Source organism: Hesperophylax consimilis, chromosome 16, assembly GCF_061612785.1.
Source record: "Hesperophylax consimilis isolate HC1 chromosome 16, BYU_Hcon_1.0, whole genome shotgun sequence".
NCBI classification, from domain to species: Eukaryota; Metazoa; Arthropoda; class Insecta; order Trichoptera; family Limnephilidae; genus Hesperophylax; species Hesperophylax consimilis.
Window position 1 is genome coordinate 18894042 of NC_142851.1, and position 20412 is coordinate 18914453.

Below are 20412 nucleotides of genomic sequence, written 5' to 3' on the forward strand. Positions count from 1 at the left end.
ATATTTTTTATTATTATTATAATTTTAAGTGAAAATCTGTTATTGGATTTTATCTTTATTATTTAGTTTATTCTTATATATGTAAATAATCTGTTGATTTTCCCAAATAAATAAAATAAAATAGAATCATATTAAGTTACATATGTAAGTCTCTACATATGTAAATATATATATGTCATTAAGACAGAATTATGAATCCAGTTGTAAGCCAGCTGTATTTATTATTTAATAAATATATGTTTGCATCGCCCTTGAGGTGATTTTTCACGAAAACGGCGCTATATAAATTAGCCAAATATTATTATTATTATTAATAGATTAATCATCCATTTACAGTACACGATTTATAATTTTAATATCCTCAACATTTGAAAAGATAGGTTCTCAAAAACATTTTAAAGTTATCTTAAGAGTATATTTGTGAATACGAGTGTGTAAGTCGGTAATTATTAATTAAAGAATATTACCACTGCTTTAGAAATTTAATTCAATACCATCAATCCTGTGCTAGAACACCTGTTCTGCGGTGTGGTATCATTTAAATATGTAAGTCGGTCATTATTAAATACCAAAAAATGTAGTTTTCAAGAAATAATTGCAATCCCTAAGTTAATATTAAAAAGAAAAACCTACGTTTAGTTAATTTCATCCCTTAAATTGAAGGTATCGAAAATATAATTCTTGATAAGTTAAAGGGTCGAATAAAAACAAAAACTAGCCAAAAAAATGCTCTAATAATATTTTCAATGTAATTGTAATTCTGAAGTTTTGTGATATTCAACCACAAATGTGCTTTTCCTAAATATACTTACAACAATCAATTAGGTACATACATATTATTTTCCTACAAATTACGACTTACATATTTTACTACGTTATAGTATTGTATTGATTTTTTAAATTGATATCCTTGAGGTTACCTCACTAGGAAAACCAAATAATTTGATTAAAAAATAGATGTACCCCGCCACGCATTGCTGTGGCTTAGTCTGTCTGAGCAGGTAGAGAAACAATATCGCGTGTTGCTTTTACGTCAAACAGATGGCACTGTTAAAAAAAACATGTTTTTCGGACAGACGGCTCTTTTTTTTTATTTTCGGCTCTTTTTTTTAGCGGTCACAGGTGACATCTATACAATATAGGTAGGTATATAAAAACAAACGCGTATTCGAATGCAACATTGTGTCAAAATTTCAAAGCAACCAGTGAAGATCTTTCGTAGATTTAAGATTTTGAACAAAGGAACATTTACATTTTTATTCATATAGTTAAACCTATTACTTGACTACGATTAAAGTTTTCGAAGTTGATGTTTAAGTATCTAACAATGATAGTCAGAAAACACATCTTCAATAAATAAAACAGTCGTAGGTACTATTAAACAATGAATATTATTTGTGTGCACTTTGAGGAGCCTGTTATTCTTTGGTATTTGCTCCAAGAATTTGGTTTATAAGCCATACCTAAATCACAGAATTTCACACGTGCGCCCTTCAAGTTTTAGAATTCCAGAGAAATGCCTAGATATAAGCTATTCGACAATCGTAAATCTTTGGGTAAACTCAACGTATTTAGGCTCTATTAAGATAGGAACCGCGATATCTCTGTAAGATCAAACAGATATCCCCCTGTGAGGAAGATTATCTACATGACATCTTGTTTTCTGGTTTAATGGTAACGGTACTTCACCATGTTGAAAACAAGACGGATGCTGCTACTGGAGATAATAACTGATTTTTAGGGGAAAAAACAGCTGAAATGCGATAAGTTCAAGTGCATAGGTCGAATTGTTTGTGTGGGTTGAACACGATACAGCAAAGACCAGATAACACAGCATTATTACTTGAATTATCCCTGAGCAAATTTAAAATACAAAAGTCTGTGTTTTACACGGTACTCTTGCACCTCTCATTTAATTCAACGACTTAAACCATTAAAAATAAAGATCTCTTTGAAATTTACCTAAAAAATTAGTTTCAGGCTTTATGACACCTGTACAACTGTGCACCGTGGGACTTGGATTTTTCAATCCGATATGATTGGCGGAAAATTTGTGCAAAAATCCCGCCAAAGAGGTGATTGAAACAGGATATTCGATTCAAATTTAAACGTCGAAAAGTGCAATGAAACACTGCTATAAACGCATTTTTTGCGCTAAGAATTTTTCCCTTTACTTAACCACGTTCTTTTATAATGTTAGGTGACTATTATTCACCCGGGATTCCACTGCCGAGATCAACTCACAAAGGTTTCATATCTTTACGCGCTTTCACAAAAGAACAATTATTTTTTATTTGTGATTCGGTACAATGCGAGTTTTACTCCTTGTTGGAGATTAACCAGGGCAGGTTACACCCTATTCCCATTAAACCCTCCAAGTGAGCAACAACAAAGCGTCGAGATGTTTAACAATAGGCATAGAATGGTGAAGAGTTGTATTCAATAAGATTTCAACTACTCTTCGATAAACCGAAAGATTAAGACATTATGAGCCATATAAATATGAAGTAATATTCGTAACATTCTGAATGATGATTAGAAAAAAATAGAATAAAAAAAAGAAAACTAGAAGTGTTCCACACAAATTTTAAGGGAAACAAATGTGCCATTGACTTGGCACTTTTTGGTTAGAGACCATAACCTCAGCGGTCTGTCTCTCTTCTACTTGCCTGAAATTGTACATCGCTATCCCATTTTTATTTCCTAATCATGGAGAAACTCAGTTTGGTATGGAAATATAGGACCAAAATGGGTTTATATTTGGATCACAAAACACGCCCAAAAGGCATTTCTTGTGTTATTCTTTATTCTATGGGAAAAATATTAAAATTTAATCAATGAAAAGAGTTAAGTCTACCTTTAAAAGACATACAAATATAACCTAGGATAATATTAGTCGCAGACAACATCAAGTTAACACAACGAATAAATATAATTCTTCAAATACGTTCATCACACAAAGTTTTAGCACTTAAAAAAAGTTATCTATATACATAAGATCGCGTGAACTTAAAGCAAATATCCTTCGGATTCGAAACCAAAGCCAATATCAGTCTATAATAACGAGTGAGATTATTTATAATGATAATTAAAAACGTAGCAATCCTTTCAATTAAGTGTCGAGCGTTAATGAGAAGTTCATTATGAAAAATGGATGACCAACGACTGTTCTTACAGGTGCTTTAATAAACCATACAAACAAACAGGTTAACTTGTATCTTGTATCGCAAACGGAAGAAAAATGGCTTTAGATAGTTAATAAAATCTATTTATTACCTCGATATTAATATATCCTTTATATTTAACTAATAAGTTTTTTTTAATTGGTGCACAAATTGCTGAATTGCGAGGGGGAGGGGGGTTAGCGCGAAACTGAAGTCGTTGTAAAAAAACACTTATTTATATGGATTAATCATTGATTCATTCTTATCTCACGCTGGTCGAGTTTAACCAAAAAACTATAATTGATCACCTATTACATGAAGATTTACTATTCAATTAGCATATTATAATCTAACCTATTTCTTTGTGGAGACGGGGGACAGGTAACGTTTGTAATCGCTACCTGCGAATTTAATTTAATTGCCAGAAATTAATATAAGAAAGTACCTACTCAGATTAATATTAACTCGTGTAATTTTGTGCCTCAGACGGGTTCGGGATATTTAAAGATTAATAGACAGTAGTACTTAACTAACTCGTTTAATAACATAGTTACCTACCTAGTTTTACTACCCGGCTCCGTATTTTATTATTTCTTGTACATAAATGCATATTTTGAAATAGGAATCTAAAAAAAAACATTTTAGTGCAACCCTTCATATTTTAGGCCTCTTTCCGATTTGAACTAAATTCTGTGACGGAATTTAGTGACCGGGTTTGACGTTTTAAATATGCATAGGGGTGGCACGGGGGTAAGCGTGCACGTGCGAGGGTGGGGATCAGATTGCAGCGGAAGTTGTACTAAATACTGAACACGTACACGTGTATTTACTGTTTGCAGGGGAGAGAGGGGACAATGGGCACTTTCCACTTCCACACTCTCGTCAGGTAAAATGAATTATTAAAACTCAAAAACAAATTACATATATTGGGTAGGTACTTTAGTAATAAGATAGAAAATAATTGTAGAAATGTATCATAATATTTATTTGTACAGCGGCCTTGGGGTGATTTTGCACAAAAACGGCGCTATACAAATCATCAAAATATTATTATGATTATTACTCGAAACAGTAGTCAATAATAATACTTAATAAATCTAATAAATGTAAACTTTTTATTTTTATCCGACTTCAAACAATCATATTTCGCAGAACAAATTTTATTGGAATTATATACATATATATATATATATATTGCCTTACTAATATATATATATTTAATTTTACAAAACTGATAAACAACCGTTTACCATACAATAATGGTTGTTTATCAGTTTTGTACAATTTAAAACACGTTTATTAGTAAGAGGGTGAGTGTACCGGAGCACGGAACGCGCGAAATTTTCTAACACTATAAAGGAAAGACTTGCAATAATATTTAGTTACCTTTCCAAACCATGATCAAGTCCAGATTGATCCAATGTATACAAAAAAGTCTATCCAATGTCACTCATTGTTGCAAATGTCCAAAATGGTTGCAAATTACTTTTCACGTGTATTCATCAAATAAAATTATGCGAAAACTAGTCAACGTTTCAAATTGATCATTTATTGTGTGTTGGATTGTAGTTGGTTTTTTAAAGCTCTCACTTTACCGTTAATGTTGTGAAAATATTTTAATACACAAATCACGTGACATGTTAATTTGACAACCATAGAAAAAGCCTCGAGTCGCTGACAGACGAGCGCATTTCCCGCCTTTTCGCGAGGGCGAGCGCGGCAAAAAAAATAAACAACGCAAATGGCGGCACGACGGAGACTGTCAGAAAATCGGAAAATCAAAAGTGAAACAACGAATCCGCGAGACTAGTGCCAAGGATAGAGGTAAAGAACTAGACCGAGACGCAAGAAGAGAACTAACGATGGAAACGGCAATTATTACTAATATTACCTAACGGCTGGAAAACAGCTTAACATATTAGCTAGAGTAGGTATGTTCATTTGGACGAGTTGGGAACTTGCGATTGCAGTAGGCGGGCGCTGATAACCTTGGCTGGTTACAAATGACTCACGTTCAATATGGAAGGGATGACAAGGAAAATAATAATTTAATTTAAAGCAGCCAATGTTATTTTTGTATCGTATTTAAACAGCCAACATAACCTAAGTAGGTACCTAACATAATATGAACACGTTTATTATTCATTTATTAACATTGTGTCAGACATTCATTTTGTAATGAGGCAGTAATTATCATCACATTATTTATTAGTGTCATTGATGAAATGACGTGAAAAAATATAATATATGAAAAGTTACAACCTCGAAAAACACAAGTAGGTAAGTACCTGCCACATAAAAGGAATGTTTATTTTTAAACTTGATCAATTCAACCCAGGGCGGGTGTAGGCGGGAATGTTTCAAAGGGAAAAGCGAATTACATTAGAAACCATTTATTATAAAAACGAGGTTAGTTTTTTGGTTTGGCTAATCAATTAGCAATTGAGTCGGCTTTTTATTCCCCATCCCTAAAAAAACTGGGGTTACAAGCTTTCTTTTTAAATTCTTACTAAAAGCAAAATACATTATCACTCTTTTTTAATTACTTATCGACAAGGGTTTGGATTAAAAATAAAAAAAATGGAATAAATTTAACATTACACGTCATTGAAGAAGAAGATAATACTAATAAATCTAAACGAAACATGAAACAGAACAAGACACAGTAAAATAAAAAGTTAACGATTTCAATTGGGAATCGAACCCAGGATTTGTCTTAACGGGACAACGCCTCTAACCACTCGGCCATTGGGAAATAATTATTTTACGTCGTTTTTGTCGATCTCATTTTTCATATGGCCGGGTGGTTAAAGGAGTTGTCCCGGTAAGTCACAGATCCGTTTCAAGTTTCGTTTATATTTATTAGTATATATTATCATCTTCTTCATTGAAGAGTACAAGGATAAAAATGAAAATTGCTAATTTACTAAGAATTTCTTCAAATTATTCGTAATCCGGTTAAAAACGGGATTGCGGGCCCTTAACGAATGAATGAAAACTTTTAGTAAAATACCAATGTATTATCACGATGTTGGAACACGTGTTGGGTGTTTTTAAAATTATCGCATTTCGTCATTATATATAATCAAGACATACGCAGGAGCATGAACACGTGTTCCGATATATGAGGAATTTACTAAAAGTTTTTCAGGAAACGACTGGAATCCTTTTGACTGGATTACCAATAATTTGAAGAGATTCTTAATACACTAGCAATACTAATTTTTGACTGTGTATATATAACCTTTAAGGCGATGCCATACGTATTAATACAAAACCGTGTGTTTTGCTTTGTAAATTTGGTCGCCTAGAAATGTTTCAGATGCTTTAATTAAATACTGCGAGTAGAATACATCTTGGCCTTTGAAATAATCGAGTATTTTTTAGATAAGTCTTTTTATAAGCTCAGAAAAAATAATGTATAAGGCCTATGAAAACTGCTTTAAAGTTCAAAATCACCTACTTACGAACCCATTTTCGGGTATGATTTTATTGTATAATGTGGCACATTAAGTTATTTATAAAATGATCGAAAAAAAATTAAATATTTATGCCTGAACATCCACAAAATAAAATAAAAGGCACTATTTGGCCATGTTTTTTTCTTGCATAAATCAAATAGGCGGATGGTGTTAAGCGAGAATTTAAACCTTATCGCCATCTACGTAAGGGTTTTTATTGATAGCGGCTCAATTTAAAATATTTATTTTTTATTTTTTTATTATTTATTGAGTTAGTTTATACATTTGAATATAAACTAATATAAACAAGATCATATTTCATTTTGTAATTTTACATATTTTTACAATAAATATAACATTTCTTTTGCTAAACACGACGTAGTGCATCGCCTTAAAAGATATTCCAATAAAATTTAACAAAAAAATATTTTATTAATTCATTTATAATACGTTGACATTATTAATGGGATTTCGGTACAACAGATATTGTGGTGTCGTTTTTATTTCGGCACATCGGAAAAATTAAATGACTCAATTATTTTTTTTAATTACAATCCACTATCATTTTGATCACAATATAATAATAACATAACTGCGCAATGCAAAAAAAAATGAATTAAAAGCGCAACGGAAGCTATGAAAAGTGAGATAACATTCAGAATTACTCGTGAATAGTGAAACTTGAATGCAAGGTACTGGCATAGTGAAACTTGGTACTTAAATACAAGGTCCTACGGCGATAGCAGGCCATCTTCCGGCCGATAATTAAGATGTTTAATTACTAAATTATGTGTGGAAATCGTAATATTTATGTGCAATTGAATGCATGTAAGCATGGCCCCTTAGGCAAAACGATTATGACAAAATGTAACTGTAGCTTTCACGTAATTTAAAAGTAAGTTTATATTATTTACCGGTTTCGTTATCGCTAAAAAATATACAACAATAGGTACCTACATGTCTCATGGGAGTGGTAAGTAGATAATAGACACATACTCTAAGGACGGGATGTTTCACAGAATTTGAACAATTCATAAAATTTCCAAGTTTAAATTCAAGTTCTGTGAAAGTTCCATTCAATTTCTGTTATTATTTAATCAATCTTTCATAAATCAAGAAAGAGACGCTTAGATGGTTTGGGCATGTAGAGCGAATGAGCGAAGAAAGGAGTGTAAGGAGAATATACGTTGCACATTTGAATAGTGGCAGAAGTCGGGGACGCCCGAGGAAGAGATGGCACGACCAAGTGAATCAGATACTTGAGTCGGGCCATGTCAAGAGTCAGAATAATACAAGAGTATGTATGAATATGAATGAGACTAGGAGTGTGTGCCAAGACCGAGTTGTTTGGCTGTCCGTCTTCTCTGCCTACCCCTACGGGAAAACGGCGTGATGGTTAGTTAGTTAGTTAGTCAGTACTTGGATAGTGATGGAACTTGAATGGGACTATCACTGAACTTAAATATTAACTTTGAAATTTGATGAATTGTTCAAATTCTGTAATACAAGATACAACCCTTCCTCAAAATCGAAAGTTGGCGTTGCTTGATATGGCAATGGTTGTGTTTAATTAACAGATACAACAGACAGATACTTCCCAACCTTCCTTTCCCCAATCCCTCCAGCCTTATGCTAACCTAATTGGGGACCCCATTAGTAGTTGGTACTCTTGGCGGGGTTCACTGTAAATACCGATCAATCCTTATTTCGTATAGGAACTGAGGGAGAGTGCAGACTCTTTTCAGGAAATTACGAGTTGTCGGTAGGACAGTTTTGTAATTTTAACTTCAGTTTCAAGATCACTGAGCGTATCGCAGAACAATATTTTCCGAAGTTACTTATGCACGAAATTATTTAATCACATGTGAGTGAATAAAAGAAATGTTTCCCATTGAACACATTTATTGTCGCAGTGTTGTAAAGTTTAAAGTTGTATGTGATAGCACCCTGAATATCATTGAATACTTCATAAAAACACTAATGTCCAATAAGGTAGATAAGTATCAAAAGCCACGCTTATTGGACATTAGTGTTTTTACGAATTATTCAATGATATTCAGGGATTGATGATGAGAATAAATAAACAATTTCTAGTAAATATGGCGAAATGGAAGTTGTACATTTAAACGATGTCAAGATTGAAAATCCTTGTAACGTCGACGTTTAAGAAAGTACCTACATACATATCCCGAAATGTTATTTCGTATGCAGCACGAATGGAAACTTTCCAAGCAAACAAGATGATAAAAGCTTGGTGGCATTCGCAGATTTTTAAAATGCCTGTCTCCCTCAACATGATAGGATATATGGAGGGAAAACATAGTGAAAAGTGAGGAATTGAACAGGGATGGACTTCACTCCTCCGTACTTACAGCAGTAGACCGATGTATCTTTAAAATTAATAAAAGTGTCTCAGGTATCGTTAAAGCGCACAGACAGAATTCTGTAAAAGGTATATAAGAAAAAATTAAAGTGGCGATAAAAACTGGTAATTAAAGAAAGATAAAAAATGTAGCGGGTTTTAATTACCCTTGAAAGTAAGAACATGACGTCATCAGTAACGAAACCGAAATCAGGCCACGTGTGAAAAATGAATCCGTCAAGTTCACGCTCAAGCTAGCACCATTTTGGACGTTCTGCAATACATTTTCACGGCGAACAGAACAACAGGGTCACCTGTGTAATAATAATTACTCGGTTCTGTGATGAGACTGGTGTGTACACCGGGTTCTGTGTTCATCGTGCAGTGTTCTCTGTGTGTAGTGTACGTGGAGAGGGGCAATAAACAATGACAATAATCGAGCTAATGCCACTGGAAAACGAACAAAGCTAAAATATTTTGAGAGAATGAAGTACACGCATCGTTGAGCAAGCATCTAGAATTAAAAATATTTGAGATATACCCAATTCTAACACATCTGTTATAAGATTGCTATCCGAAATCCAGTTCCTAAATCCAAATATAAAGAATACCAGGCAAAGGAATCGATTTCAGATGAAAATCGTGAAAAATATATATTGCAGAAAAATAGGCTTAGTTAAAAAAATAAAGCTGAAATGCGCAATAGTAATTTATTATTGAAACAATATAATACTATTCAAATAATATTAACTAGAAAAACATACAGAAAATAATGATTTTGGTGCGACGTGGTTGCGAGATGTTAGTTTAATTTTATTTTTTAGGTAATTGATGGAATTCTAAATTAATAGAAATTTTTAGTTTTGAATTTTTTCTGTACAGCTGGCATGATAACAAAATCACGATTAGTTCACCTTCTTTGAGCGTAGTAAGAGAGATAAAAAATTGAAGATTTACGCATAAATTTCTTTCAAAACTTGAAAATTCAGGGCAATAGACCAACGCAACCCTTAAATTATATAAAAGGTCATTCTAGTCTGTAAATAGATCAATCCGACTTGAACAAATAGGTTCGTACGCTGTCGAAATAATACGCTCGTGTACCGATTCTGGCCTTGTGTGCCCGGTCCCGCAAGTGAGATACATCACTTAGATCTCCGGGCATATGACATGTGGGGCACATAAATCTCACTTGAACACCAGTTTTGACTATTAAGCCTCTAAATTGGTGCATCGTGATTCCGGACGGTGAGCCGAGACTTGCACCAATGTTTGTACTACAAGAGAGTGGTCGTAAATACGTCTGAAACTATTAGATTAGAAAATAGAAATGGACACTAGTAAGAACTTTGATAATGACAGAATGATGAAAGGCCGACGGATTTATAAAGTTGTCAATTGACGAGTTTAAAAAAACAGTCAAATTTTCTAAACTATCTAACAAACCAATCACATTAAAACACAGAGGTGGGCACGTGGGCAGCAAGGACGGATCACGATATAACTGACTAGCCCCTTGGCACACACTCCTTGATTCGTTCTCATTCAAAGATCGATACATAAAAACCAATTATTCTGTTATAACAGCTCTCAAAATGATGTGGCGTGTCTTCCTGGAGTTTCCTTTACTTTTCCTACCACTCTATTGCGGGTCCTATATTCTCCTGATACATTTCTCAACGTCCTAATCTAAACCTAATCTTCTTTTCTTAATTTAGTACGTTGTTCTTTTCACATCTCCTCATTTATGTAAGGTGGTTTAATCTAACATACACTTCAGGGATCTCATTTTTCCTGCATTCAGATTTTTTTTTTTACATTTACCCCACACCGGAGGTCCTGAGGAAAATAATTTCCCTCAAGACCTACGTCACCTTTTGGGATGCTGTGTGAGGATCTTTTTTAAGGAAAGGATGGAGAGGAAGTTCTGGGAAAGTAAAAAGTATGAGGGTTGGGTAGGAATCTAGGGATCAGTTTGTCCAGGAGTGACGGACGTGCTGTCTCTGCTAGTTTCATCGCTGCAATATTCTCAACACAAATCATGTAAAGGTAACGGAATTATTATTTACATAAGAGCATGAGAGCTCTGCGAGAATGAGATGGTGATATTCCCTCTGTACAATTAGTCGTACAATGGACCCAGCAAGTGGTTCCCCGCCCAATTCAGTGACAATCGACGTCAAAGCAAAGCCACGGTTCGTCGTACAAAACAACGTTTAAACGAATTATCTCTACTTAACTCCAATCTGGTGGAATTATCTTCACTGAAGTAGTGAGTAGTGAGTTTATCAGAGGCTGTGGGCTCTCAACGCTTGTTGTTTCAAGAGATTCTTCAAACGAAGGAGCACATTCTAGATTGGATCAACCGAGGGACTACTTAACATGACGTACGAGTGTTTGTTCACTAAATACGAGTAGAAGAATACATGGGTTTTTTTAGTCGGGTTTTAAATTTGAGCATGTGATAGCTTCATGATATGATAATGTCGAAGGTGTGGGCTTTAGTACCCACCTAGAAGTTCACATAAAATAAAAGCAACCCATTTTTTACACATGTTCATACACGTTGTCCGGAAACTCGTAATACAAGTGGGAAACTGCCAAATGTACATCAGAATATATATAATGTATGTATATATTTTTTAGAAAGTCTCAATTCTACCCTTCAACCTTGGCTTCGAAACTTCCTTGCTTCTGATCCTAAAAATTCTAACGGACTCGATTTAGTCGAAAACGAAAACACAAATCAAAAAGTTATATCACAAAATCGACTCCAAATATTATGTAGATTCACCACTCTCCCACATGCACCACTAGTTTCCGGACACTATAAAGGCTCTGAAATATTGATATTAGATTATCGTGAATCATCGTCTTTTCACCCCTTGAAGTTTCGTGGTATGTGCGTGAAACATAGTGTTTTGAACCGATCTATATTTTGACATAAGTATTTAACTAGGGAAAAACCATTAAAAAATGTATTTCCATGATGTAATAAGTTAGAAAACTCACCATTGTGGGCGGGGTGATATGGGTGGGATATCGTTGGGGCGGGAGTAGGGGCTGGCGCGGAGGGTGAGCCGCCCAGGTACTCGGCCAGGTCGGGGATACACACGCTGCTCTCGTACATGTCCGGGTGCACGTTCTCCAGTAGGGAGCGCTCCTTCTCTACGTCTGGAGGAACCAAGGATCAGAAATTAGAAGGACGACAGTGAAGAGCCTTCATTCAGGGCATACTGCTGATAGTTCCGTTGGGTCCTGCCCCACTTTCTCCAGTTATGCATATATCATAAATATAGGACACAACAAATGTTGGTAGGATCATACTGATCAATGAATCATGATGACCAGCACGATCTGATTAGAAACTAGAGGAAAGACAACAAATAACTTCAATTAAGGGCATACCGCTGATAGAACCATTATCATGCATCAGAAAGAAGGGTTATAATGAAACTATCAACAGCAGGACCACACTAATCAATGAACTCCCATAAAAAATTAACGAGATCTGATGTTTAGGTGCTTACCATAGTGATCATACTGGTGGACCATACTGATCGATGATATCTGATATAAATTCTAGTTGGTTGTTACATACCCTTTTGCAGGATCTCCAAATGCTCCCAGAGGATGTCTCCCATGAAGGCAGGGGCCCTGGCAACGAAGGCTTCCCTGCCCATGGCGCAGATATCCCTTCCCCTCATGCGGAAGGAGGTGAAAGTTACTCCTTCCAGCGAGAACTCCCTCGTGGCCCAGCATAGCCAGTGGGCAACGTGCGCCTCCGTCCATTGTCGAGGATCTGGAAGAAAAGGAAATTTTGTAAATCCACAAATTTCTTGGTCTCTCAATCTTGACTCAACTTTAATATTTGCATTATCATCGATCGTCCACGATTGTCAATGTTTGTCTCTCTACTTCTTATCTTTGAATCGTCAAAATCTTATGCCTAAATTTCATACATCACCCTCTCGTTCGTCTTATTTTTGAAAATTTATATTTTGAATAATTTGATATTCGATGGCAGAAAACTACACATAACATAATGCCGAATGTCCTGGATTTATAAGATCAGACCACGAGAGGACCCTTATGAAGCCTCTACAAGGACATTAAGACGCTAGGCTTTTGTATGTCAAAACAAAATAATGGGACGAAGCAAGATACAGTAAACAGCTGCTAATGTGATTGTCCGCTGCCGAGGGCTAAAAATTCCACATTAAATGAAATTTCCATTGCAATAAAACAAAGGGACACGATACTGCCCAGTCAACCATAAAGAAAAGGATAAACGGGGAAGCGGCAAGAGAGGCCAGCAAGAGCAATACAGAATAACGTGGGATCAAATCCATTGTTAAGATTCGAGATGTCTTTATACGTATTTATGCAAATTCGAGGAGCATGTTTAATTACTTACATATCAAGATGAAAAGAAATACGAATTGTCTGAACCTTGAAATTCAAACATTAGCCATAATAACGCAGCTATAACAATTGTGAAAATCGCATAATATTTGAATTGCAAAAATGGAAACCGTCCCTCTGCCTGTTATGACATGCACAACGTAAACGTTAGAATACATTGCGAAAAGCGACGCAAACCCATTAATCATAACGCAATATCGGAACGGCGCGGCGAGGTGAGTACAGCGGATTTAATATTGTATATTTTCCATCCAAGTTATTGCCCAACTTAACTGGCACACACATGTACATAATACGTATGCACGGTTTGCTAGAGAATCTCCCCAATTTCGGTTCGTTTTCAACACAGCGCAGCGGAGTACCAAGGCCGGAGCGCTCGGGCGAGACGCTGCAATACACAATACAGCGAGTCATTACCACACAGAACACACTCCACACTCTCACACTGAGAGGATCGCCTCGTGTACGAGCTTGTAGGGGGCTGACTGAAGCATCATTGAACACGGAACACCGTCCTCGCTGGCCTGTGTTGTGATAGGACCGAATGCAACACTGAATGACTGGGAGTTTCACAAAATGTTCCATGTTAGAGACAATGGATTTGGATAAAGGTTTCGAACTGTTGGAAAAGCAAAATTAATTTCAATTAAGGCGTCGAATTCAATTGGACAATAAGGCATTCCAGTTAATTCTGTTAATTTTTTACAAAAGTCGATTTCGTAGCTAGCATATTTCAAAACTCGCCAAAACGATCGATATCTGACGGGCTACGCGTGACGTCAAACGTACCTCGATTTTGTCAACAGTAAGGTCAATCCCACTCGGGTCAGTATGAAAAAAAAACAAATTTTAATAGTTAATCTAAGAAAGATTTGCAAAAAAGTTGTATTCTTTTGAAATAATTTGTTAATTGCGGTATTAAATGGTAGAAAAATTCGTGAACACCGGAGGAAGACTTAACGCATAATCTCTGCACTTGAATGAGATACGTGGTCGAATAAAGGCAATATAATGTAGTTCTTTTAACAGTAAAATTATTGTGTACAGTGGTGAATGGTGGGAAAAGTCGGGAACGCCCGAGGAAGACTTGACACGTTATCTCTGCACTGGAATGAGTATACGGAGTCGGACTACAGTCGATGTGATGTCATTTTATTATGAAGGGTAGGTAGAGAAAGTCGGGGAGGCCCAAGGAAGAAATGAATCAAATTAAGATTTGCGGTAAAATGAGGCGTACGTGATGAACGAAGAAAGATGTATAAGGAGAATATGTGAACGATAGGAGAAGTTGAGAAGACAAGGCACGATCAAGTGAAACTAATAATCTAAAAAAGTAAACCTTTCCAAGTGTTTACAATAAATTATATCTCAAAAATGCACCCAGTTTTCAAGTACATTAGAATTCACAACCTCAAACATTTATTCCAAACCATTAATAACCCTGAGCAACGGCGGGTGCACGTCAGCTAGTATACAATAAAACTAATACATTCAGAATCAATGTTTTTAGCCATAATACGTTTCGTTCAGGTTCCTATCATAAACATAAGTTTGGAGTAAGCTCGCATTTATATTATTTCATTCCACTCGCTAGTGAAATAACAGCAAATAATTAGTTCTGGTATGAATTGATACTTTGTTTAGGAAAGACAGTGATAAATACAATCGCGTAATTAGTTAGCAGTGTTCTTATCTGCTGTATTCGCGTTTAAATAAATGATTATCATACGGCGGGTTCGAATAAATGTGATCATTTCCAAGAATACTGGTATTTTCTGTAACTACTGGCGTATAAAATGTTCCTAACACAACAACAAAGGAGCCATGGCGAATGTAAGAATACCTCAAAAACGGCTTTTAGTTTATTGCGTTAGCGCAGGAAACCAGCGATCTGGAACCAGAACAATGGACACAGGACAAACAATTAAAGCACTCTTGGATCGTTAGGAGCGAATCTTTAAAAGTTAAAAGTGAAACCGTGTTATCAACAACCTAAATCATCCGAGAGCAATTTCGGCTACGTTGCTGCACATCTATGAGCCAGATAAAGAATTATTATTATAGGGCAAGTCAAAAAATATTGTGGATGTTTCTTCATTGTGGTCACGCAAGTGGATCGGAACGGATTTCAAAACGCAACAACAGTTAAAATTATAATCAAAAGATGGCATAACGTACGCTTGGTCGAGCTGTCATAACCTAGTACCTACAATCTCGTCATCATTATCAATTAAACATTAATTAGCACCGTTAATCGGTAACACCACATATATTTCAATCTGGTATGGTGTTTTACATTTTGGACATACTCGTACATGGTATTTTTAGTCATTTTTAGATGGGGACTTGATTTAATCCATGTGGAATACTTTTCTCAGGGCGAAAAATCGCAGAAAAAAATACAGGCAAATTATCTTCCACATCTCCGTCCACTTCCTATTGCCTTCAGCCAAACAACATACTCTATTGGGGATGCCATAATCTCAGTGGCTCCAGATGCTTGAGAGCAGTTAGGAATCTTGCGGTATTCAGAAAAAAATAAAAGCGATATTGTAAGAAAGTCTCCTACTTTATGGAAGCTGAAAACTTTAGCTGCGATAACTCACCCACATACGTTTAGCTTTATCTTTACATTATCCAAATGAATTGGATGTGCCGAATCGATTAATTGCGGCACATATCAAAAAGTGGCACGGATATTTTGAAATCGTAAAACGGCCAGTGTTGCCACAGCTTCGGAAAGTAATAAAACCCTCGTCACCCTCCAGCGAATCGGCTGCATTTATTTATTCGATTATGGCAATTTTCCGATGCATGGTTTTCTAAGAACTCATCGCGGATGATACAACAATGATGCATGACATGTATTAGTCCCACTAGGTACACATTATTAGATTTTGATGAAATCCATTTAGATTAATAATTGCATTTTGTAAGCATGCACAATCCAAGTAGGCATTTATTATGCAAATGCATACTTGCACACGCCTTGTCGGTTAAATAATACCAATACTTGGCTAATTTACACAGCGCCACTTAGTGAAATATCACGTCAAGGCGCTTAACAAAGCTAGAAAATACATTTAAACTATTTAAAATTACCTTTTAAAATATACAGGCCTCATGACATGATGAAAAACGTTAATTAATTAATAATTTATGGGCTAACGAGCTAGCTATATATGAAAAATATGTTTCCAACTTAATTAAGGGCGGGGAGAGTTGATCTCCGTAGTTCTGATTAATATTACTGACACAACATGGCTCTTGAAAAATCCTAACATCCTTATTCAGGTAAATTTGGGAAACCAATTATTGGATAACCAACACCTATGCCATAGGTCACCCCAAGTGTTCCGCTAGGTTTGGTGACTTAGCAGGTTGCTGTCTTGGCGACAGATGCGCCTGCATACTACCTGCGTGGCAAGCCGGATCGGGAGTCTCTCCCGACTGAGGGACTACTGGTTGAGGGAGACCTTTTGACATCTCCAGCAGGACTCTCTCGGAACATCGCCTTGCATCGCAGTGGGAGGGATGGATTTATACGTTCGTCACTCCTTGACATACTGACCCCCATATTCCTACCCACCCCTCATACCCCTTTCTTTCCCAGAACTTCCTCTCCTTTATAGTAATAATATTTGGATGATTTGTGTAGCGCCGTTTTTCTGCAAAATCACCTCAAGGGCGCTGTACAAATATATAATATATTTCTAAAATGCATCCCCAAAGATGATATAGGCCCTAGGTGGAATTATTTTCCTCCTGTGTGGAGCTAATGTAAAATATATATCTTCGTGTAATTACATTCAGTTTGGCAGGTATCAACTATGTATCCTTGCTTCTAAAAACTTATCTTCTTTCGTCGTTTGTGGGAAAGAGAGGGATATTACAGCCTTTTCAGCTTTTACCTATTAATTTTATAGAGTGAGTAAAAATAATGCTCTCGCAAGGAAAACCTTGAAAAATTGAAACTACGAGAAAAAAGAGTGAATTCCTTGAATTATTGTAATGGCGAGCATCGAATAAGCAGACCGGCAATTATGAGGCAATAAATAATGATTTCTCGGTAATTAAAGAGAAAATAATCTTACACGGAGGAGGGCGATAATTTTATAATCGTTGTAACTGGTTCAATCATCCTGAGAGGAAAAGAACTTTGACTGACACGCGAAGAATAATACTAAACCAAATTTATTCATTAAGTATGCAAAACTTAATGCAATTAATAAAATGTAAATAAGATGTGTTACGTTAGGTTAGGTTAGGTCAGGTTAAAATGTCAGGTTAACCAACAATTTATTAAAACAAAAAATACGAAACAAACCGCATATTATGGCGTTATGACTTTTTTTTGGGGAGCTTAAAATATGTTTCAGCGCTCTAGCTAATGATAGAAATGAAGAATTTCATAATACCAGAACTCACCTTTAGCAATATACGATGTTCTCCGAGCTATGATCACAAGCGTGCTCAATCAAATAATAAAACGTATTCTGAACGCGACTTTTCAACATTCAGGTAAAATAATTGGCACTCAGTTTTTCATATTGAGGGTGCAATTTCCTGTGCAAGACGACTTCGCTCCTTCACATCCCCAATAAGATTTGCTGTGGGAAGAATTGTAATGCAACTATTTCTCCATTTCCACACACTAAAACAGCTGGAGATTGGAAATATCTAATATAGCCGAGTTCAATCCCCCGACCGGAGATTCGTCCTCTCTTAAAGCCCTCGAGATCGGAACATTATGTTTGATTCCTAACATGGGAAATGGATTTGATCGAGCATATTTAGTTTATTTTCGAGATGGTAGGAAACATAGGGAAAAATGTTCTTGCTTTTCGTAATTCCGAAAAAAATCTGAAAAAGAATTGCAAATAATATTACATGTCGTATTATAACTAGGTTGAGAATCGTATGGCACAAAAACTAACAAATGTTTTCCGAAGCAGCAAAAACGATCGAACAGTGAACTACGCCAGTGTGAAATTCGCTAAGCTTTCTGTGTTAATGCAATATTTTTTAGCACGCAACGTCATTTTTAATAGGAACTAAGGAGCTTTAAAATATGCACTTTACTGAAAAAACACAAAATGCAATATTTTAAATTAAAGGCTTGTTAAAAAAAACTAATAAGTAAAATAGATTAGGTAAAGTAAATTATTGTTGTTTTTACAGGTGGTAGCGAAGATATAATATTAATACTTAAACAACAGCTGTTTCACCTCAAAAATACAAATTTTAATGAGTTTACTACTTTGAATATTTGTTATTTGAATTTCCGAAAAACATAAAAATTAAATCAACATGGGTTAAAAAAAAGGACAAAGCATTATTTATTGATCCGAAACGTCCTTTCATCTATCCTACTGGAAAACGCGAGCCCTAATTAACCCCATGTTAAATAAGCTGGTCGCTTGATCCCACCGTTTCCCAACTCCCCCTTGGACATGTTCAAATTAAATATTCAAAGATTCCAATAGCAGGATTTATACTAAATCGGACATTAACACCCCGATATAATTTATATGTACGAAAAAAATGTACTCTGAAAAAGAAACAATCGCGTGCCGATTGGAAATTCAAATAAACAAAAGCCGGTCAAAAAGGTGAACAAATCCCGATTTCTATCTCCGTTTCCGCTTACAAATGTGCGTTCAGTGTTTGTTTTTTTCGCTCAAAACTTGTTAGATATTTTGACTTGAAAGAATATTGTTTTAGGCCCATGATGCTAGAGGCTAGTTTCAAAGAGCATGTAAGACGGATTATACTAACAATATGAGAACAAAAAAGTTGAAACATATGATTTGTTTACATAATGTTTGACGGGATTATCCCATTTACTGTGAACCATGAATTAAGGACATTCGAAAATTGGAAATTAAGAATATTGTAACATTGGAAAGTCTGTCGCTTGCAACTTAGATTGCAAAACGCATTCTGAAGTTAATGCGTTATGCAGAAGTGAAGTGTGGAAGCTTCCCTTATAGACGATTATTCAAGTAATAAAAATGGGTGTTCGTCAATGTACATTATAATATACACAGTTACACAGTTCGTTCTCAGGATTCAAAGAAAACGGTACATACATATATTATATGATACGAACAGTGTTCATGAAAATACGCTGTTCATCAAATATGTTAAAAAGTATTTTTTAACATATTGTTTTGTGTGTTTCTTGTTTTTTACACTCATAATATCTGCATTTTATTTTAATATAGGTATTCTAAGTATTATATCGAACTCGTGGGATTGCATCACCCTCTCCGAGATCTAGAATAAACAATAAAATAAATTGTGGAGAAATACGTATTTTTAATACATATACGCAAGTATCTGTAAAATGCTCTGGACACGTCCGAGATAAGATAGTATATTTTTTCTTAATGAACAACACTGGCCCCACGCCCAAGTTATTCAAAGTGTCAATATTTGAAGCCGCGATTCGAACAAACACTGGGCTACATAATGGGGCAGGACAGTTTAGAGACGTGTTAATGTGGACAAACATACTCAAACTCAAATACGTGTTGGCATTATTGAATTGTGGCAAAATTATAGCAGAGAGAAGGCACACAACTTAAAGTAATTGTGAAAACATATTTGAGATATGTATTAAACTCAATATTTCTATTTTTGAGACCGATAATTCGTGGTGGAATTCCATTATAATATATTATAATAAAACAAATAAAAGACAAAATAGTAGACTAAGAATTTTGTATACCAGTCTGAAGATGGCTTTGACGAGCTGAAACCGGTTACGGTCAAAATAAAATTAAGTGGAATAAAGTTTTTTATTTGTTTTATTATAATATATATTAAACTCAAATTTAGTAATTGGCTTTACAATAAAGAAGGGTGGACCTAAGTGGGTGCCTTGAGGCATTCCTGAATATGAAATGAATGTACGTGAAATATATTCGAATAGTTTGGGAAAACTAGGGGTGATGCAAATCCCATCGATTTGTCGCTTTATTTTACGGTGTTTAGA

General features: G+C 35.4%; 1 protein-coding gene across 2 annotated transcripts in view; it reads right to left on the reverse strand.

Moving 5' to 3' along the window:
• The window catches only part of pnt (ETS transcription factor pointed), a 324499-nt gene that overhangs the window by 50560 nt on the left and 253527 nt on the right, over positions 1-20412 (reverse strand). For both annotated transcript variants that reach the window (XM_089640996.1, XM_089640997.1), the window contains 2 exons: positions 12589-12789; positions 12000-12161 (listed from right to left, as the gene is read on the reverse strand). In XM_089640996.1, the coding sequence (XP_089497122.1) occupies positions 12000-12161; positions 12589-12789 (363 nt within the window). The remainder of the gene's footprint in view (positions 1-11999; positions 12162-12588; positions 12790-20412) is intronic.